General features: G+C 45.9%; 1 protein-coding gene and 1 pseudogene across 1 annotated transcript in view; both read right to left on the reverse strand.

Annotated features, from left to right (window-relative positions):
- Positions 1-24,667, reverse strand: part of MAP3K2 (mitogen-activated protein kinase kinase kinase 2) — a 104,721-nt gene that overhangs the window by 64,768 nt on the left and 15,286 nt on the right. The window contains exon 2 of the mRNA XM_089662396.1: positions 6,449-6,516. Within this exon, the coding sequence (XP_089518522.1) occupies positions 6,449-6,452 (4 nt within the window). The 5' untranslated portion in view covers positions 6,453-6,516. The remainder of the gene's footprint in view (positions 1-6,448; positions 6,517-24,667) is intronic.
- LOC149435818 (U2 spliceosomal RNA) lies at positions 13,023-13,140 on the reverse strand (annotated as a pseudogene).

Consider the following 24,667-nt stretch of genomic DNA (forward strand, 5'->3'; position numbering starts at 1 on the left):
AACTGGCCCGATATTCCCGCCACCATCATGTTAGAATACCAGGCTGGCCGCTCAGCTCTACTGTGCAGAAGAACCTGCTCCTCCATCCTACCTGTTCCTAAGTCCAGCGGTGTCCTGCATCCATTGGCCATCTCCTCTCCCTCGCACAGTCATCTTCAGTGTGGGCACCCGGCTGTGACAGCTTGCGGCTTCAGAGTCGGGTACCCACTGCGCATAGTCTTGGGGGCCCCGTAGTCTTGTGGGACCAGACACGTGTCCCAGAAGACTACAGGGAGGGAGAGGGGGTGGAGGACAACTTCACAGAAGTGGGAGCGGGTACCTGTCAAATTCAGATACCCGACCCCTCCTCAAAGGTTCGCAGCCTCGGGTCATCTCCTGTGCCGTGTCCGCAGCCTCGGGTCATCTCCTGTGCCGTGTCCGCAGCCTCGGGTCATCTCCTGTGCCGTGTCCGCAGCCTCGGGTCATCTCCTGTGCCGTGTCCGCAGCCTCGGGTCATCTCCTGTGCCGTGTCCGCAGCCTCGGGTCATCTCCTGTGCCGTGTCCGCAGCCTCGGGTCATCTCCTGTGCCGTGTCCGCAGCCTCGGGTCATCTCCTGTGCCGTGTCCGCAGCCTCGGGTCATCTCCTGTGCCGTGTCCGCAGCCTCGGGTCATCTCCTGCGCCGTGTCCGCAGCCTCGGGTCATCTCCTGCGCCGTGTCCGCAGCCTCGGGTCATCTCCTGCGCCGTGTCCGCAGCCTCGGGTCATCTCCTGCGCCGTGTCCGCAGCCTCGGGTCATCTCCTGCGCCGTGTCCGCAGCCTCGGGTCATCTCCTGTGCCGTGTCCGCAGCCTCGGGTCATCTCCTGTGCCGTGTCCGCAGCCTCGGGTCATCTCCTGTGCCGTGTCCGCAGCCTCGGGTCATCTCCTGTGCCGTGTCCGCAGCCTCGGGTCATCTCCTGTGCCGTGTCCGCAGCCTCGGGTCATCTCCTGTGCCGTGTCCGCAGCCTCGGGTCATCTCCTGTGCCGTGTCCGCAGCCTCGGGTCATCTCCTGTGCCGTGTCCGCAGCCTCGGGTCATCTCCTGTGCCGTGTCCGCAGCCTCGGGTCATCTCCTGTGCCGTGTCCGCAGCCTCGGGTCATCTCCTGTGCCGTGTCCGCAGCCTCGGGTCATCTCCTGTGCCGTGTCCGCAGCCTCGGGTCATCTCCTGTGCCGTGTCCGCAGCCTCGGGTCATCTCCTGTGCCGTGTCCGCAGTCCATTGGTTCAGAATATTTTTTTCCTGTTTTTCCTAAAATCTAGGTGCGTCTTATGGTAAGGTAAGTCTTATGGAGCGAAAAATACGGTATATTTAAAATTATTCTTGAACAGATACAACAGACTGTGATAAAGAAGAAAAATACATTTAAATCTTTATGGAGACCATATAGATTCAACTACAGATATTTAGATAAAGCTGAGCAAATCCAGGGAAGCTCAGTGGATTCATGGGCATATAAAGCGAGCTGCTCTGGCAGATGCGGAGTTCCTCGGCAGGTGAAATTGAGAACATAGCGGCTACCTTCGTTACCTCGCCTCTCTTTCTCTCAGGATTTCACTCCAACCAACACACAATGCTCGCTGTGAGACATGACATGATGTGTTTGTATACCAAAACCTATCCTCAGGCATGTTTGTACTGCACAGACAATGGTGCCTTTTCAGGATGAGGCGACTGAGAAGACCGAGACCTTTTAATCCTCTGAGCTTGGTAAAGAAGCACCTCATTGCAGATTTATGAATTTAACTAGTTCCTGGTGCAGCCAGTAAATAATGGTTACAGTCCGATATCAGATCCCACATGAATCTGCCCATATGCTCCTTATGTAAACAAAGGTTTAGCACTATGGTGAGAGCAGCACAGGTTAAATATATAGACGCAGTATAAAATTCTCATCACTTTAACCACTTCCCAGCCGCCCTATAGCACTTTTACTGCTATAGAGCAGCCACTCTGCCCAAAATCAAGTAAATATATGTGATTTTGCATTTCCGGGTAGGGTAGGGGGCATGCGCACCAACCTACCCGTGCTGTCATTGGCTCCCAAAGATGTCAAACACTGGGTCCCAGCCAGCAATTCATGGCCGGGACTCGGTGATCGGCAGAGGAGCTGACAGGGGAGAGATCTGAGTGTAAAAACAACACAGATCTCTCCACTGTCTGCAGGGACGTGCTGCTTTGTATCTCTCTGCAAAAGCACATCCCTTAGTACACGGGTGTCAAACTGAAGGCTCTCCAGCTGTTGCCAAACTACAAGTCCCATGAAGCATTGCAAGACTGACAGTTACAAGCATGACGAGGCAGAGGCATGATGGGACTTGTAGTTTCGCAACAGTTGGGCCGCCAGTTTGACACCCCTGCTCTAGTAAAACACAATGTAGTACACATTAATCACACTCCCTAACACACAGTTAACCCTTTGACGGCCCCAGATGTTAACCCCTTCCTGCCCAGTATCTGTTTTTTTTTTTTTTATTAGCACTGATCGCTGTATTAGTGCTACTGGAGATGTCAGTGGCAGCTAGTCAGTTCTCACACCGAGTGTCAGTTAGGGACAGAATGCCTGCCGCAGTCCTGCTGAAAGTCGCTGATCGCCGCCATTACTAATATTAAAAAAAAAAAAAAAAAAAATTAGTAAAAATACGCTTGTTGGGATTTTTTTTTTTTTTATACATTTTGGCCTAAATTTATTAAGAAATTTTATTTTTTATGGGATATATGTTATACCAAAATGTAAAAAAAAACACTTTTTTTAAACTTTTGGTCTTTCTTCATTTATAGCTCAAAAAAATTAAAAACCCAAATACCACCAAAAGAAAGCTCTATTTGTGTGAACAAAATTATATAGATTTAATTTGTGTAAAGTGTTGCATGACTGCGCAACTGTCAGTTAAAGTAACGCAGCACCATATAGCAAAAAAACAAAAAACAAAAATGGCCTAGTCAAGAAGGGGGGGGGGGGGGTAAAGCTTTTGGAGGGCAAGTGGTTAAAGGGTTAGCTTATCTTTTCAGAAAAAAAATGAAAATGATGAACGAACACCCTCCTCATCTTCCCAGCTACCAATATACTTACCTCAGTGAGCGGTGAGCTGTCAGTGCCCATGCAACTGGTGTAGCGTAGCAGTCAACCGATTTCTTATCACTTTTCTTTTTAAAGTGCTTCCAGGTTGGATCAGATTTTCTGTGCCAGCTCTGACCAATCAGAATTGCTCTGATCTGCTCCCCCTGGAAGCTGGCAAATCACTGAATTCAACACTGCTACTCCACTAGCTTCCTGGTTCCTGTGGACAGCGGCTACCTTGCTGCATTCTGACACCAGGAAATCAGCCGTTTGGCATGAGAGCTATTCACAGAAAACTTTGCATTTTCTGAATGAATGCAATGTGGTCTCTGATTGGACAAGTGACATCACCATCCCGCCTCTCCGTCTCATCCGATCAGAGAACGCTTTTCATTCAATCAGAAGGTGCAAAACATTGCCTGAATTGCATATAACAAATATCCTTTAGTTGCGTGGGAAGACAACGCTTGCCAATAAAAACATATTGGGGTTTATTTACTAAACCTGGAGTGTGCAAAATGTGGTGCAGCTGTGCACGGGAGCCAATCGGCTTCTAATTTCAGCTTGTTCAAATAAGCTTTGATAAACAAAACTGGCAGGGGATTGGCTTCTATGCAGAGCTGCACCAGATTTTGCCCTCTAAAGTTTTATGCAGGCCATAGACGGCTTGGAAACATTTTTACGAACTAAAAACAAAAAAAAAAACAAAAAAAAAAAAAACGGTCGTTCTTTAAACCGACATTACCACCAACGATTACAAAAATCGGCCGACCAAGGCATAAAGTTCACCCCATATAACAGACAAAGCTTCTGTTCCTTCCAGGTCACGGCTCATGCGCATATTTTTTTTCGTTAAAACAATCGTACGATTTGGCCATCATTGTGATTTGGACATCATTGCCACGCAAATTGGTCGTTTTCCACAAATTTTCCAACATGACCAATAACCCAAAAGTGCAAAAAACCCAAAAACCGACCGACCAATTAACCCTCTAACAGTGCAAAAATCGTCCGATTATTCTTTCGGACGAAAAATCGACCGATTTTCGAACAGTCTATGGCCGGCAATAGTAAATCAACCCCATTGCTAGCAAAGCAATGTCTTCCCTCTCAACTAAGGGATATTTGCTATATGATCTGCGGGGTGATGCACCGCTTCTATTGATATTTCACTTAATTTTGTTTGGTTTGCGCACCATAAGCGACGTACGATTTGGGATATACTATAATATATATATATACACATACATACATATATACATATATACATACATATATACATACACACACACACTATATACATATATATATATATATATATATATATATATATATATATATATATATATACACATACACACACACACACGTACACACACACACGTACACACACACACACACACACGCACACACTTGTGCTCAAAAGTTTGCCTCCCTTGGCAGAAATTGTGAAATTTTGGCATTGATATTGAAAATATGACTGATCTGCCAAAACATGCTCTTTTATTGAAGGATGATGATCATATGAAGCCATTTATTATCAAATAGTTCTTTGGCTCCTTAAAGTGCCTCTGATTGACCCCCAAAATAAACTTCAGCTGTTTTAGTAGGTCTTTCCTGACTCTTTCTTAGTCGCATCCTAAAGTAAAAGCCATGGTCCGCAGAGAGCTTGTAAAGCATCAGAGGGATCTCATTGTTAAAAGGTATCAGTCAGGAGAAGGGTACAAAAGAATTTCCAAGGCATTAGATATACCATGGAACACAACGAAGACAGTAGTCATCAAGTGGAGAAAATATGGCGCAACAGTAACATCACCAAGAACTGGACGTCCCTCCAAAATTGATGAAAAGACAAAAAGAAAAACTGGTCTGGGAGGCTACCAAGAGGCCTACAGCAACATTAAAGGAGCTGCAGGAACAACTGGCAAGTCCTGGCTGTGTGGTCCATGTGACAACAATCTCCCGTATTCTTCATATGTCTGGGCTATGGGGTAGAGGGGCAAGACTGAAGCCTTTTCTTATGAAGAAAAACATCCAAGCCTGGATAAATTTTGCATAAAACACATCTGAAGTCTCAAAAAAAGCATGTGGGAAAATGTGTTCTGGTCTGACGAAACCAATGTTGAACTTTTTGGCCACAATTCCAAAAGATATGTTTGGCGCTAAAAGAACACTGCACATCGCCAAAAGAACACCATACCCACTGTGAAGCATGGTGGTGGAAACATCATGCTTTGGTGCGGTTTTTCTTCAGCTGGAACTGGGGCCTTAGTCAAGGTAGAGGGAATTATGAACAGTTCCAAATACCAGTCAATATCGGCACAAAACCTTTAGACTTCTGCTAGAAAGCTGAACATGAAGAGGAACTTCATCATTCAGAATGGCAATGACCCAAAGCATCCATCCAAATTAAAAAGGAATGGCTTCACCAGAAGAAGATGAAGTTTTGCAATGGCCCAGCCAGAGCCCAGACCTGAATCCAATGGAAAATCTGTGGGGGGATCTGAAGAGGGCTGTCCTCACAATCTGACAGATTTGGAGTGTTTTTGAAAGGAAGAGCAGGCAAATATTGCCAAGTCAGGATGTGCCGTGCTGATAGACTCCTCCCCAAAAAGACAGTGCTGGAATCACATCAAAAGGGGCTTCAACAAAGGATTATTTAAGGGTGTGCACATTTATGCAACCGTATTATTTCAGTTATTTTTACTTCCCTCCACCTAAAATATTTCAGTTTGTTTTTCAACTGAGTTGCACAGTTTATAGGTCACATTAAAAAGGTGGAAAAAGTTCTGAAATGATTTATCTTTGTCTCTTTTTCACAAAAACCTGACATTTTAGCAGGGGTGTGTAGACTTTTTATATCCAGTGTATCTATAACCGGAAATCTTCTTTAAAATTATGCAAGTACAGAAAAATACCTGCTGACCCTTCAGAAATCCAGTGAGCTCCTGACCTGTGGTGAGCTGACAACGCTGGCTCCGCTGCATAGAAATCCCAAACAATATTGTCAGCCTTATTTATTATTTATTGCAGATACTTATATATCGCCATCAATTTACGCCGCACTTTACATATATATTGTACATTCACATCAGTCCCCGCCCCCGAGGAGTGTACAATCTAAGGTCCCTAACTCACATTCATACATAATAGGGACAATTTACACAGGATCCAATAACCTACCTGCATGTCTTTGGAGTGTGCCTTGCCCAGTTCTCCCATGCTGGACTACAGAACGCCTTCTTATAGAATACATTTCATCTCCATAACCCTCAGCACTCGCTCCCCTTCCATACCAGCTGCCTAAAGGTTTCTGTACATATAGAACACACCAAAAAACCACTGCCTTACCCCATGACAAAGAAAAAGGCTTACCCATAATGGCAGCTGGTTAGTAGCAGTATCTCAGGGAGATGATCCCATGGGCAGTCACGTCTCTCCTCCTAGAAGAATAATAGAAGGAACAATCTTAATTGGGGTTTTGGGTATACATTAAATATTTAGCAAAATACAGCAAATCTCTCCTATATCAGAGTCCAAGAAAATCTTCATATTATTGTAAACATAGTTAGTCTGGCAAAAAAAAAAAAAAAAAAAAAAAAAAAAGACAAAAGTCCATCCAGTACAACCATAAAAAAAAAAGTTATAATCCTACACCGTCAGTTGATCCAGAGGAAGGCAAAAAACCCAGCAAAGCACGATCCAATTTGCTCCTGCAGGGGAGAAAATTCCTTCCTGATCCCCCAAGAGGCAATCGGATATTCCCTGGATCAACTTCACCTATAAATGTTATATCCAGTTATATTCTGTGTATCCAAGAAAGAATCCAGGACTTTCCTACAGCAATCCACTGAGCTGGCCACAACCAACTCTTGAGGGAGTCTATTCCACATTCTCACACCTCTTACTGTGAAGAAACCTTTCCGTGTTTGGGGGTGAAATTTATTTTCCTCCAGATGTAAAGAGTGCCCCCTTGTCCTCTGTGTTGACCTCAGGGGGAATAACTACACCGAGTTCACTATATGAACCACTGATGTATTTATACATGGAGATCATATCCCCCCCCCCCCTTATGTATTATACATGGAGATCTTATCCCCCCTTATGTATTATACATGGAGACCACATCCCCCCCCCCCTTATGTATTATACATGGAGACCACATCCCCCCCCCCCCCTTATGTATTATACATGGAGATCATATCCCCCCTTATGTATTATACATGGAGATCATATCCCCCCTTATGTATTATACATGGAGATCATATCCCCCCTTATGTATTATACATGGAGATCATATCCCCCCTTATGTATTATATATGGAGATCATATCCCCCCTTATGTATTATACATGGTGATCATATCCCCCCTTATGTATTATACATGGTGATCATATCCCCCTTATGTATTATACATGGAGATCATATCCCCCCTTATGTATTATACATGGAGATCATATCCCCCCCTTATGTATTATACATGGAGATCATATCCCCCCTTATGTATTATACATGGAGATCATATCCCCCTTATGTATTATACATGGAGATCATATCCCCCTTATGTATTATACATGGAGATCATATCCCCCCTTAATCTCCTCTTCTCAAGAGAGTATAAATTCAGTTCCTCTAATCTTTCCTCATAGCTGATCTCCTCCATGCCTCGTATCAGTTTGGTTGCCCTTTCTCCAGTTCCCCAATGTTCTTTTTGTGAATTGGAGCCCAAAACTGAACTGCTATTCCAGATGAGGTCTTACTAATGATTTGTACTGGGAAGGGGGGGGGGATGATATATCTCTCTCTGGAGTCTATACCTCTCCTAATACAAGAGAGGATTTTCCTCGCGTTATAAACTGCAGCTCGGCATTGCATGCCATTATTAAGCTTGTGATCTACCAGAACCCCCAGATCCTTCTCCACCATTGATTCCCCCCCAGATCCTTCTCCACCATTGATTCCCCCCCAGATCCTTCTCCACCATTGATTCCCCCCCAGATCCTTCTCCACCATTGATTCCCCCCCAGATCCTTTTCCACCATTGAATCCCCCCAGTTATACTCCCCCTAGTATGTATGATGCATGCATATTCTGAGCCCCCAAGTGCAGAATCTTACATTTATCACCATTAGCCCTCATTGTCCCCATAGTCCCCCAATTACACAGAGCATTGAGGTCGGCTTGTAAGTTGGAGACATCCTGTAAGGACGTTATTCCCCGGCACAGCTTGGTGTCATCTGCAAAGACTGAAATGGGATTTATAATCCCAGACAATATATCGCTTATAAATATATTAAAAAGTAAGGGTCCCAACACTGAACCTTGGGGTACACCACTAACACTGAACCTTGGGGTACCCCACTAACACTGAACCTTGGGGTACCCCACTAACACTGAACCTTGGGGTACACCACTAATAACACTGAACCTTGGGGTACCCCACTGACACCCCTAGACCATTCAGAGTATTAATCATTAACCACTACTTTCCGAATACCATCTTTTAGCCAGTTTTTTATACAATGTTCTATACTGCCATGTGCGCGATACAACCCAAGTGTTTCCCTACGTTCCTGGGCAGTATTCCCCAAGGGCCACAAAGGGGAGAGCAGATTTAGACACAAGACCAGAATACAAGAGACCAAGTACGGAAACATGTAAACCAGTTAGACTTGAAATTCTGGAAAAACAAAAAAAGCATGCATTAAAAAAAAAAACAAAAAAAAAAAAAAAAAAAAAAACCAAACACACAGATTTCTATCCAAATTAAAACAGTTCAGCAACTGTTAAAAATAAATGAATATAGTTCCGGCGTTTGCTGAAAGGGCAGCTTTGTCTGTCAGCAGATCAGGTTTCTTGATTTAATATGGCCGCACATCTTTTCTGTAGTATAAAAGTAAGATCCACCAGTACATGATGTGCAGACTGCAGAACACAGAACGGACTGAACACTAAATACAGGAACGGTCAAAGCAAAAAAGTTACTCTTCTGGGGAGTTCCCGATATGCAATAGTCGTTGGAAACTACAACTATCCACTAGTGTTAGGATTCATGCACAGCCATACAGGAGCCAGAGTGCAGAGCCTGTGTAATGACATTCTCGGGACTTGTACGGGGTTGTGCGCTAGGAGCTACATAAAGCACCCACATGTGCACTGACGTATGCTCCAAACGCACTGAGGGATTGTTCCCTCCCACGGACGTCAGGGCATTCACTACTCCCAACTGGTACACCGGTCATTTGTTCACAAAGTTTGGAGACCCCTACTCTAAAATAGAGTGGTAACCATTTGGGTCATTATTCCTTGTGCTTCATAAATCTTCCTCCTTACAAGCATCAAGGCAGCCCCATCCCATTACATCTGCTCTGCCATTCTTGGAGAAAAGAAAAAGCATCCAGTATTCCTCCAGCATACATCATACATTACTTCAGAATCCTTGTATTTGCTCTAAAGGCCCCAATACACGGCTAGAATTTTGGCTGTTTAGCCCACAACAGAGAAAAATATCATTTCATTCCTGCATCCATACTGAGGGATCACGTGGGCTTAGCTGCTGGCTTGTGATCCGCAGTGGATCGCGCTGTCAGCAGCAGCCGGCCCTTGGTTAGTAGAGAATCGAAATTGGGCAATGCCTCCTTATGCAGGCCTGTATGAAGATCGGTTTCACACTGAAATCCTTTCAGTACACTACAATGTCGTCCATTGAACGGGGTTGCAGTGAAGCTCCATTCACCTCTATGGCAGGCGTTATCTGAACATAGCCCATATATACCTGCTCTACTGGATTCTGAAGGAAAAAAATCTTTTATGTATATCATCTTATATGGAATATCTGTTTATATTTTTATAATTTTACATTTTATACTTTGTACATCACACCTTAACCTCCTCGGCGGTATGATTCTTTCCGATTTTTTGTGCTGAAAGCGGTACATTTTTTTGCATGGAAATATGTAGTTTTTTTATTGTAGGCTGTAATTTTTAGGAATAACTCACTGAAATCTGTCTGAACAAGAGTCTAGTAAACATCCCGGGTATGATAAAATTTGAAACACAAAATCATAAATTATAATTTAATAAATAATCATAAAAAATAATAATATAATAATAAATGTAATTCAATAATATAATCAAACCAAAAACACTGAAATTTAAATACAGAGGCAAATTCGCACATCGCTGAGCAAAGTCGCAGAATCGTTTTCAGTGTCTGATGAGGAATTTCCCCCACGAATCATTATCACTCAATTCTGCAAGTGGTTCTGATTTACTATCGCTGTTCTCTAGCCGGTCTAAAACCGCTTTTGACCTAAAGGGACGCTTTTTGGACGCCATGGACGTTTCTCAGTTTCCAGGCAGAAAGAACAGTCAAAATGCAGGCAGGGCGCCGGACAAAGCACTCGGGACAAAATGTATGTGAAATGGTTTGATACAGGAATGACAGCAAAAATGACATTTTTTAAAAATGTCAAATTTCCGGCGCCCGTACGTCCCGACGTCACAGGGACCGGAACACGGAAGCCGGATGCCGGCATCGGCCGGAGCAGATGGCTGGGGACGCTGCAGATCCACATCGTGGGAGCGAAGGACAAGGTAAGTTCTGCAGGGACTCCCTGAGCAACGCCTCATGGTAAGCCCGAGTGTAGCTCGGTGTTACCGCTCTTGGTACTCAAATTTTACCCCGAGCTACACTCGGGAATACCGCTAAGGAGGTTAATGGTCTTCTTTAGGTCTATGTAATGGACTTTTTGTCATTCTATATGGATTTGATCGCATAATTTTATGTGCAGATTTACATATTTAATTTGAGCGTCTCATATGCCGTGGATGCTTATTTTGATCAACATAATTTTATAGAGATCATAATATGATCTCCATCCCTGGGGTTGTCATTTGCAGCTAGGGGAGATTCATATGTATACTCTCCTTTCAGAGTTTGCTTTGTATATACATTATATACATTATTTCCCCTGGGATATTAAGCCATCCTTTGCTCCATACAGATGGCATCAAATGCACAAATCCGCGACACAATGGCGTTTTATAAGCGCGTATGCATATATTTGAGTTCGACAAATTGGCGGCACGTTAACCTCCTTAGCGGTATTCCCGAGTGTAGCTCGGGGTAAACTGTCAGTACCAAGAGCGGCAACCCCCCCGAGCTACACTCGGGCTTACCATGCGGCGTTGCTCAGGGAGTCCTTGCAGCGCTTACCTTGTCCTTCGCTCCCGAGTGCTTTGTCCGGCGCCCTGCCTGCATTTTTAATGTTCTTTCTGCCTGGAAACTTAGAAAAGTCCATGGCGTCCAAAAAGCGTCCCTTTACGTCAAAAGCGGTTTTAGACCGGCTAGAGAACAGCGATAGTAAATCAGAACCACTTGCAGAATTGAGTGATAATGATTTGTGGGGAAATTCCTCATCAGACACCGAAACCGATTTTGCGACTTTGCTCAGCGATGTGCGAATATGCCTCTGTATTTCAAATTTCAGTGTTTTTGGTTTGATTATATTATTGAATTAAATTTATATTATTTTTTATGATTATTTATTAAATTATAATTTATGATTTCGTGTTTCAAATTTTATCATATCCGGGATGTTTACTAGACTCTTGTTCGGACAGATTTCAGTGAGTTATTCCTAAAAATTACAGGCCAACAATAACAAAAAATACATATTTCCATGCAAAAAAATGTACCGCTTTCAGCACAAAAAAAATCGACAATAATCATACCGCCAGGGTATACATATTTTATGCATTAGCTTTTGCTTTACACTTTGCCCCTGGGATCTGTGCCACTGTTAGCTTCAAGCTGCTGGCTCTCTGACTCTACTCGTCTATTGTTCCTTATGATCGCACTAATCCACGGCAAAATGGCGTCTCTGAAAGGGCGCATGCGCATTTCGAAGTTCAGCGCGAAAAAGGCGGCGCGACAACGCCGTATTGGACGTCAGTCACAGGGCTGTTAGCTTCCCCCTCTGATGATGTGCCTTAGCACGAAAGGCCTCAGGAGGAGCTGAAAGCCTGTGATGTCATCACCGCCGTGACCACGAGGAGGTCCGGCGGCCATCTTTAGAAAGGAGCAATTTTTAACATCCACAAGAGGGAGGCCTTCATCCAAACTTTACCTTTTTTTTTTTTATCCGCGAACGTGCGAAAAACGAAAAACCCGTAAGTGTTCACAAAAAACGTGCAAGTGCAAAACACCACACAAAAAAATGCACTTAGGGGTGTGCTTTGTCCTTCCCCGAAGGGGATGGACCTCTACCCTGATCCCCCGGGGGACAAAAAACCTGACAGGGACAAGGTTCCCATTTGGTCCACCTAGCAAAAAAGGCCTGGAGGACCACTGTTCCTTGTGGCCAGCCAAAGCCAGCCACTCAGTACTTGGTAGGGGGGTTCTCCCGAAGAGAAAACCCCCTAGGGACAGGGGAGGAAGGAACCAAAAGGCCACACATCCTCCCCCTAGACTTCAGGGTAGGCCCGAGGACCCACACCCTCCATCCTGAAATAAAACACACACAAAAGTGAAAAGTGACAAACGTGGGAGAAAATAAATTAAATAAATAAGTGGTCGTGCAGATTGTGCACTGACCAGGCCCTGAGGCCCATAGCAAAAATTGCCCAGGACTTAGCCAAAAGGCCCGGTCCTAAAAGGTGCAGTGCAAGAAAAGTGTTTGAACACAGTGACCATGTGCCTTTTCACACGCTGGGGTCCCACACCCAAGTGTTACTAAGAGCACCCCTGAGGCGACCACTCAGGGGGCACTGGTTCGCGGACTTTCTGCCTCCCCGGCCCCTGGCCAGACAAGGTAGATCTGCTCAAATCAGGAGGAACTGGGCCTCTCCGGTTTTCCAGGGGGATTTACTCCCGGGACCCAACAGCTTGTGGGCGCCTTGGTTTCTGTTCCAGCCTGTACTAGCCATCAGGACCCCCATCCTACCAGCAGGGGTACTATACAACCAGTCATCCCCGCAAAGCTAGAATGACCGTGGAGCATCAATACTGGACACTGATAAGAACACATACTGCACTTGATCTTAGCCAAAAGGCCAAGAAACTTTACACCTAGCCAGCGTAAAGGAGACCTCTGGATACAGCAGACCACTACACCCAAATCTGATGACCTCCTACTCGAGGGAAGCCCACCACCCAGATGATGGTTATACCCCATCGGATGGAGATTCACATATTTACATGTGCATATCCTATGTCCTTCGTCAGGTGTGAGCCTCCCTGCGCCCCTCTGCTACTCCCTGAGCCCTGGACACCACCAGTGACGGGAAAACACCAAGAGCGCAACCAAAGGACCTGATGCTCCCACTGGGCCTCCATCACTTGACATGCCTACTTGTTACCTATGTGAGTGCAATTTTACCATTAAGTCTGTCCGATTTTAACAGTATACACTCAGAGTGGCGCTGCCGTCTCTCTTCTCTACCCATGTGAAGGTAGCCTAATGAAATGAATGGAGGAATATCTGCATTCAGCTAGCCAAGGCATCCATGCCTGCTGACTCTGCCAGACAGTGACTGCATCTGATAAGACACAATCACTGTTCAGCAATTTTCAACCCGGCTCAGTCAATTTTGTAAGACCATGTTTGTTGAACCAGCTGGTGCCTTCAGGGCCACCCACAACTGAAAAATTTCAACCAATTACAAGCCAGGGAGGCCAACTGTCCATTAATTCACAGATTATAAAAATCTGTGATTTTTTACTCCCATCTGTAACTGAAATAACCGTCCGTAAAAGTACTAACTCTGTTGGCATGCAGTCAGTCAGTAATTAGAAGCCAATAGCACAGTTCAGCCCAACCCATACAAAGCTTTCCGAATTAAGCAGGAAGGAGGGACTTATGAGGCAGCTGCTCCGCCCCTCACTACCTCTTTAGCCAATGAGTGTTGCCGCCCCCTTACCCAACCCACCGTAAACAGATGGAGGGAAGGAAACCCTAGACGGCATGAGTGATGGGGGATGAAACAGTGCAGGAGTGGTATGGACCCAGGAGACGGTGCACTGGGCACTGCAGCCTGGAAATTTCCATCATGCAGGTGAAACTCGAAAAATGAGAATATGGTGCAAAAGTTCATTTATTTCAGTGCAGCAACTTGAAACTAATATATGAGATAGACTCATTACATGCAAAGCAAGATAGTTCAAGCCGTGATTTGTCATCATTGATGATTATGGCTTACAGCTCATGAAAACCCCAAATCCACAATCTCAGAAAATGAGAATATTCCATGCAATCAATAAAACACGGATTGTACATAGAACAATATCGGACCTCTGAAAAGTAGAAGCTGCATATGTACTCAGTACTTGGTTTGGGCCCCTTTTGCAGCAATTACTGCCTCAATGCGGCGTGGCATGGAAGCTATCAGCCTGTGGTGAGGTGTTATGGAAGACCAGGATGCTTCAATAGCGGCCTTCAGCTCTTCTGCATTGTTCGGTCTCATGTCTCTCATCTTTCTCTTGGCAATGCCCCATAGATTCTCTATGGGGTTCAGGTCAGGCGAGTTTGCTGGCCAATCAAGCACAGTAATTCCACGGTCATTGAACCAGGTTTGGTGCTTTTGGCAGTGTGGGCGGTGCCAAGTCCTGCTGGAAAATGAAGTCAGCATCCCCATAAAGCTCGTCTGCGGAAGGAAGCATGAAGTGCTCCAAAATCTGCTGGTAGACGGCTGCGTTGATCCTGGACTTAATGAAGCACAGTGGACCAACACCAGCAGATGACATGGATCCCCAAATCAACACAGACTGTGGAAACTTCACACTGGACTTCCAGCATCTTGCAGTGTGGGCCTCTCCATTCTTCCTCCATACTCGGGGTCCTTGGGCCTCTCCATTCTTCCTCCATACTCTGGGTCCTTGGGACTCTCCATTCTTCCTCCATACTCGGGGTCCTTGGGACTCTCCATTCTTCCTCCATACTCGGGGTCCTTGGGACTCTCCATTCTTCCTCCATACTCGGGGTCCTTGGGACTCTCCATTCTTCCTCCATACTCGGGGTCCTTGGGACTCTCCATTCTTCCTCCATACTCGGGGTCCTTGGGACTCTCCATTCTTCCTCCATACTCGGGGTCCTTGGGACTCTCCATTCTTCCTCCATACTCGGGGTCCTTGGGACTCTCCATTCTTCCTCCATACTCGGGGTCCTTGGGCCTCTCCACTCTTCCTCCATACTCGGGGTCCTTGGGCCTCTCCACTCTTCCTCCATACTCGGGGTCCTTGGGCCTCTCCACTCTTCCTCCATACTCGGGGTCCTTGGGCCTCTCCACTCTTCCTCCATACTCGGGGTCCTTGGGCCTCTCCACTCTTCCTCCATACTCGGGGTCCTTGGGCCTCTCCACTCTTCCTCCATACTCGGGGTCCTTGGGCCTCTCCACTCTTCCTCCATACTCGGGGTCCTTGGGCCTCTCCACTCTTCCTCCATACTCGGGGTCCTTGGGCCTCTCCACTCTTCCTCCATACTCGGGGTCCTTGGGCCTCTCCACTCTTCCTCCATACTCGGGGTCCTTGGGCCTCTCCATTCTTCCTCCATACTCGGGGTCCTTGGGCCTCTCCATTCTTCCTCCATACTCGGGGTCCTTGGGACTCTCCATTCTTCCTCCATACTCGGGGTCCTTGGGACTCTCCATTCTTCCTCCATACTCGGGGTCCTTGGGACTCTCCATTCTTCCTCCATACTCGGGGTCCTTGGGACTCTCCATTCTTCCTCCATACTCGGGGTCCTTGGGACTCTCCATTCTTCCTCCATACTCGGGGTCCTTGGGCCTCTCCATTCTTCCTCCATACTCGGGGTCCTTGGGCCTCTCCATTCTTCCTCCATACTCGGGGTCCTTGGGCCTCTCCATTCTTCCTCCATACTCAGGGTCCTTGGTTTCCAAATGAGATGCAAAATTTGCTCTCATCAGAAAAGAGGACTTTGGACCACTGAGCAACAGACCAGGTCTGTTTTTCTTTAGCCCAGGTAAGACGCTTCTGACGTTGTTTGTTGTTCAGGAGCGGCTTGACAAGAGGAATACGACATTTGAAGCCCATGTCCAGGATCCGTCTGTGTGTGGTGGCTCTTGATGCACTGACTCCAGCCGCAGTCCACTCCTTGTGAAAGTCCCCAACACTTTTGAATGGCCTTTTCCTGACAATCCTCTCCAGGCTGCGATCATCCCTGCTGCTTGTGCACCTTTTTCTTCCACACTTTTCCCTTCCACATAACTTTCTATTAATGTGCTTTGATACAGCACTTTGGGAACATCCAACGTCTTTTGCAATTACCTTTTGAGGTTTTCCCTCCTTATGGAGGGTGTCAGTGATGGTGTCAGGTCAGCAGTCTTTCCCATGATTGTGATTCCTACTGAACCAGACTGAGAGACCATTTAAAGGCTCAGGAACCCTTTGCAGGTGTTATGGCTTAATTATCTGATTAGAGTGGGACACTTTGAGCCGAGAATATTCCACCTTTTCACAATATTCTCATTTTCTGAGATTGTGGATTTGGGGTTTTCATGAGCTGTAAGCCATAATCATCACAATGAGGACAAATCACGGCTTGAACTATCTTGCTTTGCATGTAATGAGTCTCATATATTAGTTTCACCTTTTACGTTGCAATACTGAAATAAATGAACTTTTGCACGATATTCTAATTTTTTGAGTTTCACCTGTATGGTCTGATCAGAGCAACTCATCCACTACATGCCTTCTGAAAGCCACACAGCAGCCTGGAGACAATGGATGGGGGACAGGGGAACAAAGGGAGCAGCAAACATGACATGGATAATTCTCTCCTTAAATGCAAAGCCTTATGGGTATTGTTAATGTCTATATATTAGTTATACTCTTTAAATATTGCTTGGTTTAGTTTCTAATAGGAGTTTCCATAATGTTTCAAGTTGTCAGTAAAAGAAAAAAAAAAAAAAAAAGTGCTGAGTCAGTGAATTATTCCTGTTTTGCCAAAAAAAAAAAAAAAGCAAGCCATGGGGGTTTGCAAACCTGTTCCAAGACTCTATAGGGGACTCAAGCCTCACACAGTTCTTCTACCTGTAGCCCCTGGTCACATCGGGTGCGATTTGGCATGCAATTTGCACGCCAGGCGACTTTCAAATCGCATGCTAAGTCGCACTTGGTCGGAGGCGCACCAATTTCAAATTAGTACATGCATTACTTTTCGTGAGATTTGCATAGGCATCTGTGTCAGGTGTCTTGCAAATCGCACTTGAAATCGGCATACACCACCTGGCTGGACAAAAGTGGATTTAGAAAACCTGTGTCCCATTGCCTTCCTTCTGTCCTGCTTCCCTGCCCCCCCCCCCCCCCCCCGTCTTGTGACACTGCCCCCCATCCTATCCTGCTGCCCCCCCTCCTGTCCTTCTGCTCCCCTCATCCTGCTGTCCTTCTCCTGTCCCACTGCCCCCCCACCTGGATCCTGACTTTTTTAGCTGGCTCCTAGATGCAAAGCAAATTTGTCGAGCCCTGTAGTAGACAAAAAAGAAGTAACACTTTACAAATGTTTTCAGTCCCGGCCATAATAAACAAAAGGTATAACCTGGCTCAGTGGTCGGCAAGCCGCGGCTCTTTACACACTTTAATGCGGCTCTTCTGTGTGCCGGGCGCCCGCTCCCCTCCCTCCTCTCGGGCGGCCGCCCCAAAAGTCAGGACTCTGCAGCTAGCCCAGCAATGGGCAAACTACGGCCCGGCGGACCTTTGAATCCGGCCCGCGGAGCGTGGCAAACATTGGCTGTCAGGATGTAGGCGGGGCAGCGTGACGAACTCCTCTCCTCTCACAGTCCGCCCTGAAGACCGGAACGGCGCGGGAACACGGCGAGAGGAACGCGCGGAGCAAAGGTAAGTGAATTGACACAATATGGGGAATGAATTACTATAGGGGGGATGAATTACTATATGGGGGATGAATTACTATATGGGGGATGAATTACTATAGGGGGGATGAATTACTATATGGGGGATGAATTACTATATGGGGGATGAATTACTATATGGGGGATGAATTACTATGGGGGATGTATTTTCAGTTTTAAAAACATGGCTCTCAAAATAAATTTCAATCGTGGTTTTGGCGAGATTTGGCTCAGTTGAAAAAAAAGGTTGCCCACCACTGACCTAGCTGATTGCTGCAAACTAATTTAGCACAGCTGCCCAAAACATTTTATTAAAACAATGCCAGTGAGGATAGGAATGGAAGGGATTGCACGTCTTCTGGCCTCCCTTACTATTCTACCAATCAGGTACTCTCCTGTACCATACACACAACCCCAGAGATTTACTGGAAGCAAATGAGTTAATTAGTGTTCAAGTATTGGTGGAACGAAAGTTTGGGAAGTGAAACTTCCTCCTTGCAAACAGGAACTTTGGTCACTGGTATAGTTCACAATTTTATAAGCACTCCACAAAAAGGAGGAGTTGTTTAATCAGAGTACTCTGTGGGCAGCTTATCTACATAAACGACAAATCATCTTTTATCATCGGGTATTTTGCAGTAAATGGAAATCTTTGTTGATGTTGCTGTGGGTTACTGCACATTTTACATCACTGGATTTTACACGGCCTAATTAAAGAGGAACTGAACTCTCTCAATCTACAGTAGCCTCCCTAGCAGTCTGATTATGTCCATATTTCTGTGCTCAAAGCAGTACTTTTTTTGCATGGAAATATGTATTTTCTTCTATTGTAGGCCTGTAATTTTTAGGAATAACTCACTGAAATCTGTCCGAACAAGAGTCTAGTAAACATCCCGGGGATGATAAAATTTGAAACACGAAATCATAAATTATAATTTAAAAAATAATCATAAAAAATGATAATATAACAATAATAAATGTAATTCAATAATATAATCAATCCGAAAACACTGAAATGTGAAATATAGCGCCAAGTTCACACATCGCTGAGCAAAGTCGCAGAATCGTTTTCAGTGTCTGATGAGGAATTTCCCCCACGAATCATTATCACTCAATTCTGCAAGTGGTTCTGATTTACTATCGCTGTTCTCTAGCCGGTCTAAAACCGCGTCTGACCTAAAGGGACGCTTTTTGGACGCCATGGACGTTTCTCAGTTTCCAGGCAGAAAGAACAGACAAAATGCAGGCAGGGCGCCGGACAAAGCACTCGGGACAAAATGTATGTGAAATGGTTTGATACAGGAATGTTATACTATGTGATTTTAGTGTATTTAGTGAATGTCACTTTTACAATTTTCAAATTTCCTGGCAGTTCCGTCCCCCGTACGTCCCGACGTCGCAGGGAACGGAACCCAGAAGACAGATGCCGGCATCGGCCGGAGGACATTTCCGGGGACACTGCAGGGGGGACATCACGGGAGCGCAGGACAAGACATGTCGCAGAATACATTTTGGCCTAAATTTATAACAAAACTTGATTTTTTTTAAATTTTTTTACTGGACAGGTTTAATAGCAAAAAGTCCAAAATATTGTTTTTTTTTTTTTATTTTATTCACTGAGCAAAGTCGCAGAATCGTTTTCAGTGTCTGATGAGGAATTTCCCCCACGAATCATTATCACTCAATTCTGCAAGTGGTTCTGATTTACTATCGCTGTTCTCTAGCCGGTCTAAAACCGCTTTTGACCTAAAGGGACGCTTTTTGGACGCCATGGACGTTTCTCAGTTTCCAGGCAGAAAGAACAGTCAAAATGCAGGCAGGGCGCCGGACAAAGCACTCGGGACAAAATGTATGTGAAATGGTTTTATACAGGAATGTTATACTATGTGATTTTAGTGAATGTGACTTTTACAATTTTCAAATTTCCTGGCAGTTCCGTCCCCCGTACGTCCCGACGTCGCAGGGAACGGAACCCAGAAGACAGATGCCGGCATCGGCCGGAGGACATTTCCGGGGACACTGCAGGGGGGACATCACGGGAGCGCAGGACAAGACATGTCGCAGAATACATTTTGGCCTAAATTTATAACAAAACTTGATTTTTTTTAAATTTTTTTACTGGACAGGTTTAATAGCAAAAAGTCCAAAATATTGATTTTTTTTTCAAAATTGGTTAATTTTTTTGCTTATAGCGCAAAAAAAAAAAAAAAAAAAAACCCACACACACGAGTGATCAAATACCACCAAAAGAAAGCTCAATTTGAGGGGGGAAAAAAAGGACGTTAATTTAATTTGGGTGCAGAGTTGCATGACCGCACAATTGTCAGTTAAAGTAACGCAGTGCCGTAACGCAAAAAAAAAAAAATGGCCTGGTCAGGAAGGGGGGTAAATCCTCTGGAGGGCAAGTGGTTAAACGTATGCCACCACATCTGAGATTTAAAAATCTGCAATAAAATAAAAAAAATTTGGGGGGGGGGGGTTTAACACCACTTGAAGAATGCCTGCTGTTTCTCAAATGAAGGCTCAGTTTGCCCACATACGTCCAACCAACTTAAAAGCAGCCACCCGTGTGCTCAGGTTTTTTTTTTTATGACACATGTGAGCGGAGGATGCTCTCATGTTACTACAACAACAAACCCCACATAAAAAGGGAAGCTTTGCTCTAACACACATACACCAAAGATTTCATCACCGAAATTCAACCTCACACAAGTCAAGACAGCACCAGCTTCAGATTTCACAACAAATCACCCCGTCACCTAGTCACTCATCCTATGTAATGTACACCATACATTTCCTACCTAGTGGTACAGGCCAGCAAAACAGAGAAGTCACACAGCAAAAGCAACCTTCACAGACACATCAAACAGAACACAGGAACACAAAGGACTGAACAGTAACAACAGACATAGCAACGCAATACTATGAAGAGTCCATATACATTCACAGAGACAACACGTGATTGGTCTACAATGTGACTTTAGGTAGTTCTGAAGGTGGCATTGGGGCAAACAGAGGTATGTTACCACAATGCACAACACAGGATACAGAGCCTTTCAAACCACAACACATCTTTGCTTTACGGCACCATAAAGTGCAAACAAACATGCGTTGCTGTAAGCAGCATTGTGAGATGTGTGGGAGCACCAAACGGGCTGTCTTACTGCAATGTATGATTAAACCCTGTAAGACCACCCAACACATATGTGCGGCGGCAAAAGGGGGAACCACAGAAGCGTCACTTAGTGGCCAATGTTTACGTGATTAGAAGTACTTACTGCTCTCAAAGACAGCTCTTAGGTCCCGTTCACACCGACGGTGCGATCGGGTCCGCCTGTCAGTTTTTCAGGCAGAGCCAACTGGAGCATCCATAGCTCTCTATTGAGCGGTGGGAGTCTGAGGGCCAAACAATGTTAGCCTGAAAAACTGACCCGATCAGACCATCCATAGCTCTCTATGGAGCGGCGGGTGACACCCAGCGGCATCCAATCAGATCCTGTACGCTAAAAACAGATGGATGGGGATTCGTTCCTCATCCGTTAGATCAGATTGGGTGGAAATGGACAGGTAGTCAGTTTCCATTTAACTGCCCCATAGAATACAGCAGGCTGTGTCCGCTCTGCATCATTGGGGTATGTGTATGTATGAATGTGAGTTAGGGACCTTAGATTGTACACCCCTTGAGGGTTAGGGACCTTAGATTGTACACCCCTTGAGGGTTAGGGACCTTAGATTGTACACCCCTTGAGGGTTAGGGACCTTAGATTGTACGCCCCTTGAGGGTTAGGGACCTTAGATTGTACACCCCTTGAGGGTTAGGGACCTTAGATTGTACACCCCTTGAGGGTTAGGGACCTTAGATTGTACACCCCTTGAGGGTTAGGGACCTTAGATTGTACGCCCCTTGAGGGTTAGGGACCTTAGATTGTACACCCCTTGAGGGTTAGGGACTGATGTGAATGTACAATATATATGTAAAGCGCTGCGTACATTGACGGCGCTATACAAGTACCTGAAATAAATACATTGGGGGGGGGACACATAAATGTCATCCATTTGCTCAGCGGGGATCAGGGGAGAGATCCTCCACTGCTGACGGGTCCGCCCCATCTGAAAGTCTGGGCTACAGATCAGTAGTCAGCAGGACCAACTTCCAATCAAGTGGTCACATGATCACTGATCCTTCCTGTCCCCTGGGTGTACCGATCTGTTTAAAGGGAAACGTGAAGGAGTTAAAGCTATCCATGTAGCTAAGTCTCCAGGGTCCAATTAGTGGCCCTCAGACCCCTGCAGTCAGCTAATCTGTAAGGGTCCTTTCACACCAGATGCAGTCGGGTTCATCTTTGGACTGCACTCCAGCTGCATAGACATTCCAAAATCCAGGCTATCCTATCGGCATAGTTCACACAAGAGCTACTAGCCAGGCCTTAGAGTTACTCGCCACCAACAAACACACACACAAACAGAGAAGAGATCACTAAGGTCTTCTCTGAAGCCCGCCTCACCACCTGCCCCCTTGACCCTGTCCCCTCAACTCCTACGATCTGCCTACGCTCCTTCACACACATCTTTAACTTTTCACTCTCTACTGGCACATTACCCTCCCCTCTAAAACACGCGCACATCACTCCCATACTCCCAAAAAACCCTCCCTGGATCTCGCCGACCCGAACAACCTTAGACCCATCTCCGTGCTGCCATTTACATCCAAACTCCTAGAGCGCTTAGTCTAAAATCGCCTGAGTTTCCACCTCACCGACAACAACCTCCTCGATCCCCTACAGTCCGGCTTCCGCCCCCTACACTCCACCGAAACCGCCTTACTCAAACTCACCAACGACCTGCTAACTGCCAAAGCTAATGGCCACTACTCAGTGCTCCTACTCCTCGACCTCTCTGCAGCTTTCAACACAGTTGACCACCCCCTCCTCCTCAAAAAACTACACTCTCTTGGCATCAGAGACTCCGCTCTCTCCTGGCTCTCCTCCTATTACAACGCTCTTTCAGCATTACCTATAATGCTGCCACCTCCCCCTCACTCCCCCTCTCTGTTGGGGTCCCTCAAGGCTCTGTCCTCGGGCCCCTTCTCTTCTCCATCTACTCCTCCTCCCTCGGCCAACTGATACACTCTCACGGCTTCAACTACCACCTCTATGCCGACGACACACAAATCTATCTCTCTACCCCTCACCTCACCCCCTCAGTCTCCGCTCGTGTCACAAGCCTACTGATCGACATATCAGACTTGATGTCACTCCACTTCCTCAAACTAAATCTGTCCAAAACTGAACTCCTAGTTTTCCCCCCAGCCCACGCCCCCCTCCCGACTTCTCCATAGAGACAAACACCATCACATCAGTCCCTCCCCTCAAGCCAAAGTACTGGATGTCATCCTAGACTCCAATCTGTCCTTCCAGCCCCAAGTCCATTCGCTGACAAATTCATGCAGACTCCACCTCCGCAACATCTCTAAAATATGACCGTTCCTAACCCCAGAAATTACTAAGCAACTCATTCACTCCCTCATCATATCACGCCTCGACTACTGTAACTCCCTCATCGGCTTACCCCACTTCAATCTATCTTGAATGCTGCTGCCAGACTCATCCACCTTACTAACCGCTCCATCTCCGCCACCCCCCTTCTGCCAATCCCTCCACTGGCTTCCGATTGCCCAACGGATAAAATTCAAAAATGCTAACATTGACTTATAAAGCTGTCCATAACACTGCCCTAAACTACATCATTGACCTAATATCCAAATACCACCCAAAAACGTACTCTCTGCTCCTCACAAGACCTCCTACTCTCTAGTTCCCTGGTCTCCTCCTCCCATGCCCGTCTCCGGGACTTTCCCCATTCTCTGGAACTCCCTACCCCAATCCATCAGACTGTTACCTACTCTCCTCACCTTTAGGCGCACTCTGAAAACCCATCTCTTCAGGGAAGCCTACCCTGCCCTCAGCTAATTACTGAACTCCTCCACTCCTCCCACCACTCCATCCCCCACAGCTATCTCCTCCTGTACCACTATCCCCTCCCTCCTAGATTGTAAGCTCCAAGGAGCAGGGCCCTCGATCCCCTCGTGTATTGAATCGTATTGTTACTGTACTATCTCCCATTGTAATGTACAGCGCTGAGCAAACTGTTGGCGCTATATAAATCCTGTAGTATAATAATAATAATGTACATACATACACACACACGCACAGACATGTACATACATACACAGACAAACACACATGTACATACACACAGACACATGTACAATTGTACATGCATACAGACACACAAACCCCCCCCCCCCCTCTTCCCCATAAAAAGTTGCAGTACTTCGTTGTTCACTCACAGATCCGGGTACTGCATTCTAGGGGGAGGCAGAGAGCACAGCACACACTCCTTGCTTTGCTTTGACTGCGCTCAGCTATTGAGCAGTCTGACGGCTCCCAGTGCCAATGACAGATCCGGCCTGAACAGCAAGATGGCCCTGGGGGACACACTCGCCCCCACCAAAATTTCCACTCGCCATTGGCGAGCAGGCGAGTGGAAATTTCAAGCCCTGGTACACACCATTGCAGTGCACTTCAGCACAGTGCAGAAAAGTACAGCATGCAGCATTTTTCCCGCACAGCAAACACACTGCAATGTATCACAGTGCACATAGAAGTCCACAGAAAGAAAGAAGGAAGTGACCTCACAGACAAATGCAGATAGAAAAATATGCGTC

This window comes from Staurois parvus, unplaced genomic scaffold, assembly GCF_062004578.1.
Source record: "Staurois parvus isolate SC_StPar_1 unplaced genomic scaffold, SC_StPar_1.0 ptg001466l, whole genome shotgun sequence".
Taxonomy (NCBI): domain Eukaryota; kingdom Metazoa; phylum Chordata; class Amphibia; order Anura; family Ranidae; genus Staurois; species Staurois parvus.